The sequence below is a fragment of the Lactuca saligna genome, chromosome 4 (genome assembly GCF_052625555.1).
Source record: "Lactuca saligna cultivar CGN05327 chromosome 4, ASM5262555v1, whole genome shotgun sequence".
Taxonomy (NCBI): domain Eukaryota; kingdom Viridiplantae; phylum Streptophyta; class Magnoliopsida; order Asterales; family Asteraceae; genus Lactuca; species Lactuca saligna.
Genome location: NC_136420.1, coordinates 199497138 through 199502698, shown reverse-complemented (window position 1 = coordinate 199502698; position 5561 = coordinate 199497138). Strand labels below are relative to the sequence as shown.

At 33.4% G+C, this 5561-nt stretch overlaps 1 protein-coding gene across 1 annotated transcript; it reads left to right on the top strand.

Moving 5' to 3' along the window:
- The first annotated feature begins 2567 nt into the window (after nt 1-2567).
- Nucleotides 2568-3041, top strand: LOC145040430 (uncharacterized). The gene has a single exon (XM_078988361.1). It carries the CDS (start codon nt 2568-2570, stop codon nt 3039-3041), a length of 474 nt encoding a protein of 157 aa, XP_078844487.1.
- Nucleotides 3042-5561: the final 2520 nt, after the last annotated feature.

Here is a 5561-nt window from a genome sequence, read left to right as displayed (position 1 = left end):
TAAATGAGAGAAATTAGACACTTATGGTTATTAATATATTATAAGTTCTAGTATATTAATAATAAGAATAATGAGATTATTTAATTAGTATTGATCAAGAATTAATCTAGGATTAATTATGTGATCAAAAGAAGACTAATTAAATATATAGGTTGATTGTGTAAATCATCCATACTTGTATAGTGGGCTAATGCTCCATGGATTATCTAGTTGGGCCAAAACCCATATGATGCTCCATGGATGCTCCATTGTATATTTGAACCCATGGATCCAAGGAAATGGAAATTCATGACAATTAGATTTTACCCTAATTGTATAACTATATAAGCATCTTATTATTGAGTAAAATCGGCCACTAGAGAGACTAGTATTATTCTAGAGAGGGCTAGCCGTTTTTCATGAAGTGTAGAATTCTCTCAAGTTATTCCAAGTGTATTTGGTGTTGTGTGAACCATTTGAGGTGTCACACTTGGGGCACTAGGCACTCAAGCTTCATGAAGACATTCTACATCAAAGAGGTATGTATTCTATCTTGTTATATTGATAGTTTTTGTATGCTAGATTAGGATAATACCTTGGATGTTCATATTTGCATGTATAATAGAGAAAACATAGATCCAAGGTATTTAGGGTTGAATGTACACTTAGGAGTGTTAGAATGCTCATAACCCAACAACAAGTACAATTACACAAAGATTCGCCTATCACTCTAGAATTCAAGATAAAAAATAACCTAGCATGCATCCCTATTTATAGTTGAGGGATCATACCTAAACCCTAATGGGCCAAGCCTATTAGCCCATAGGCCCATGAAGGGTGTCGACCAATCAAAATCTTCCATGCAACATCTTCTAGAACATTCTTGAGAATTATCATCTTCTAGGAATACTTGAATCAACATGGCACAGCAAAGGAATCAATATGGCACATCATGTACCAAGATGGTCCATGATGGAGCAATAGCTTCTTCATGGCACAACAGCAACCCTAGTTGGCGCAACAAGGATGTAAATGGAACAAGAGCATGAAGTATGGCACACAACATCAATATTGGAGTAACATCATCACCATGAGCAAAAGGCACATGCATGGCTCAACAAGGCCATGTATGGACCACCAGGAAAAAAAGATGGCGTAAGAGGAGAACAAGATGGTGGAGGAGCATACCTATTGACCCATCTCTTCATCAAGTGGCTCAACAAGGAACCATGGTTTCTCCATATCCCTTCCAAGTGCTCCAAACCTCTTACAAGTTCTCTAGACTCCTTCCAGATGCTCCAAACCCCCTTGAACACGATTTGTTCCTTTATTACTTGATTTGTTCCTTTGTCTAATGATCCATTACTCTCTCAGAAGATCCGTTCATTTGTTATATGCTTCATGAAACCCATGTGCTTGATTGAGGTCCAAGTGCACCCAATGCTTCTTGAACATGATCAAAATGTTTCAAATGCTCAAGTCACATTTAACAGACCTAAATTCGCGTAGTTTATATACCAGTGGGAAGAATATATTGTTATATAAAAATAGAATATTCTAAAATATGTCATTCATTATTATAAAGAATTTCTACATTTAAACATATTTTTAAATATATATTTATCATTTATTTAAATGTGTCAAATGTTATATTGTTTTATTTAGTAAAACAGGATGTTCAAAAACACGACAACTAATTAATTTATGAATCTCTAATACTCTAATTTACATCGTTATAATAATAATAATAATAATAATAATAATAATAATAATAATAATATGACTCACTTGACGACGACAATTCCTTTAATGGCGACATCTTGCCGACCACACATGGTATCGTTGTTGTGCAAACACATGGTGTCGTTGTTGCCCAAAATTGTTATATATGTGTTTCGTCTAGAATCAATCAGAGTCATCAATGTTATAGTTCGACCAAACATCTAATACTTAATCTTGACAAAACCAATAGGGGAGATGTTTATAGTGGCTACTAGTAGCAATAGCGGCGGCACAATCACTGCAGACAGTAATATCGACGACATCTCAATACTCGCGACCATATGAAAGGTGACATCATTAGCAGCAATGATTTTGTGTTAGCAACGTCACTTTAGCGGTAACATGTGAGGATATTAGTAAAGACAAATGTTGCCCCCGCTTCCTGGATTCCTTGTAGAGAAATTTTGTATAAAACTAATAAATATAAGGGTTCAATTTTTATAATTTAAGAATTTATTTTTGTTGGAACTAGTTTGATCTTTTAATTATAGATTGTTAGACGTATCTTTCTTGTATTGTTCTTGTATATTGTCTATGGCCCAATGTTATATGTCCAAATAGTTTATAGCCCTTTGTATATTTTATATATTTTTTGTGATATGCTATTGAGCCGATTCACAGGACAATACTCTCACTAACATCGTATTCAGCTAAAAACCCTAGCAAGTTGTATATTTCTCTTCTCTGTTGTCTTTGCCCTCTGCGATCGACACTTATCTTCTTTCATCTTCTTCATCATGTCTTCTCCTAATGACAAAATATATGGTTACACAAATATCAAATCTTATGTTCCTCTAATCATAGACATGGAACACATGAACTATGATTCATGGCGTGAGCTTTTCAAGACCCATTACATTGGATACAGAGTATTTAACCATCTCGATGGCACCTACAACAAACTGGGTGACCAAGAATGGTGTAAGGTTGATAGTACTATCAAACAATGGCTATTATGCACCTTATCTCAACATCTTCTCAATACCATCATCCACACCGATTGTACTGCATCTCAATTATCGAACAACATTGAAAATTTGTTTCGTGACAATAAAGAAGAAAAAGGCATGGAACTCGATAATGAGCTTCGAAATATTGTCATTGGAGACTCCTTTGTCATCAAGTATTGTACCCAGATCATGACAATTTCATGTATGCTGTCAAATATTGGAGCCTCGGTCCAGGAACAAAATCTCATTATTTACGCCATCAATGGTCTTCCTCCCAAGTTTGCTCACATAGCCACCACAATTCGCCACAAGTATGCATTTCCTTCCTGACTAAATATGTGATCCATGCTCACAATTAAAGAACATCGCATGATTCAGAATCAAAATGTAAGGCCACACCTTATGATATGATGAGCCAAACACATCAATCTATCAATGTCAGCGTCTACAAGTCATCAGCACCAGCATCACAAGTACAACATCATCAACTTTTAGTATCGTTGTCTAATTTTAATCTTTTGTATATTAGGTAGTTATTATAGATAAATATAGAATAGATATCAAATCACGTATCGGTTCTTAGTATAGGTTAGATACAATCTCGTCAATCATGGGATATACATGTATAGATTAGTATATATACAAATATAGGGCAAACCCTAATGTTGATGCCGAGTAGTTTTGTTTGTGGCTTTGTGTCAATTATGTTTGTGACAACTTGTCTTCTTGGTGAAGAGAAAACCACTTTTCTTTGTGAAATGAACATTTGGAGAACTCTTGTGTCATTTACTTTTTGTTCGATATTTCGTTCATACTTGAAGTGTATCCGATCAAATACAAACCTTCAATTGGTATCAAAGTAGATTTGTGATATACTCAAGTTATCATGTCGAATTCAAGCAATTCCAAATCCTTTGGTCTCAACAAAATTCCTCCCTTCTATGAACACAAGTTCACCACGTGGAAAACCAAGGCCATGGTGGTTCTTGAAACCATTGATAATAAGATGAAAAATATTGTTGAAAAAGGTCCCCATGTTCCTATATATCAACCCATGGAAAACAATGCTTCTGTTGGCTCTCTGAAGCCAAATCCAGCAACAAGTTATGATGACAATGAAAAAAGACTACTTACTCTTAATGTAAAAGCTAGGGCTGCTATTCAAAATTCTTCTCCGAACCATGTGTATCATCTCATACGTGTTTGTGATTCAACACAAGTGAAGATGGACACACTAACTATATTTGTGAATCAGCATCAACAATCTTAATGGAAGATATGAGCACTTCTTTGCTTAACAAGGTAAGTCTCTTTCTCAAACCTTCAATAGTTTTAATTGTTTGGTCAATGATATGCATAGGCTAGCAATCGTCAAGCACTCATCAAGTTGGTTCTAAAGTTTCTCGATTCTCTTGGGAAGGGTTGGGAACATCTCGTTGATGTTATTATGAGGGGTGAGAAGAGCAATTCCATGGATCAGAATTCCTTATTCATTAATATATGAAACTATGAAGAGACCAAGGTTCTTCGTAAGTAAATCATGAACGACTCTGTGATAACCGTCAAAATTCGAATCGGTTCTAGATTTAACTAAATTAGTTACACGTATAGGAACGACACATACTACACTTAGTAACTAGAAACTAAGTTATAACCTACTAGAAACATGGAAACAATTAGAATCAATGGATAGTATACTTAGATTTCACATTGATATGTGAATTCTACAACTACTTAAATGTAGTGAATATCCATATTCAGGTCACTCGTTGACTCGAACACCTTTTCATGAATCATATACATACATCATGCACTTGACCTATAAGTAGAAATTAGGTCAAAGTCTTATAGAAACTTAAGTCAAAGTTGAAGACTAGGAGTAGTATACTTGATTCCTCAATTTCGCTTGAATCTTGGAATCACTACATAGAATGCCAATAAATTGATAAAAATAAATTACAAACATTATTTATAACTATAAAAGAGTTATAATACCATAATATAATTTGAAGTCTCAAATATTCAATTTATTTTGATATTCAAAGTTTATTAAACTTCAAAACCCTAAAAGCCCTAAAACCTAAATTTTATAAAGTTTAACATCAAGAATTTTATAAAAATAGTTATGAACCTCATAATATGATCTTATAATAATTAAAATTATAAAAATGCATTCAAGGAAAATAAAATTTAACTCATTAACATTTACCCTTAATTTATAAATCAAAAATTAAGGTTTTATGAATAAAAACTTGATTTTAGTGCACATTTTATATAAAAATTGAGATATTTTATAAAAGAACTTAAATTTTATAAAAGAAAGTGAATTAGAAAGGGGTATTATACTCAAAATTTCGGATCCCTCTCTCCCCATATATCTCTCACACTCTCATTCTCCAACACACACACATCTCTCTTCTTTCTCTCTCTACAAAACTCTCTCTACCTTCTCTCTAATTTTTTTCTCCAAACATCACTCCGTTCTCTCTTCCTCCCTCTAAGAACCATGAAAATTTCTAGAAAAAAAACCCAAGAATACTCCTCAAACTCGAAATCTTCATCATCTTGTGGTGTTCTTGAAGGTAAAATCGATTTCTACTTCACTTTTCCTTCAAGTTTTGTTATTTTTCTTACACTTTCTACTTCTTCATCTTCTTCAAACTTGTTTTTTTTTTTTTTTTTTGTTAAAATGGTTTTTAGAACATCATGGATATGTTTTAACACCATGCATGTATGATAAACAAGGTTGCATGTTCATGATCTTAGTGCTAAAATCAATTTTAAGGATTTAAAACATCAAACCCAAGTTAAGAGTTTTTTAGGAACAAAATTATGTTCATAAATACATGT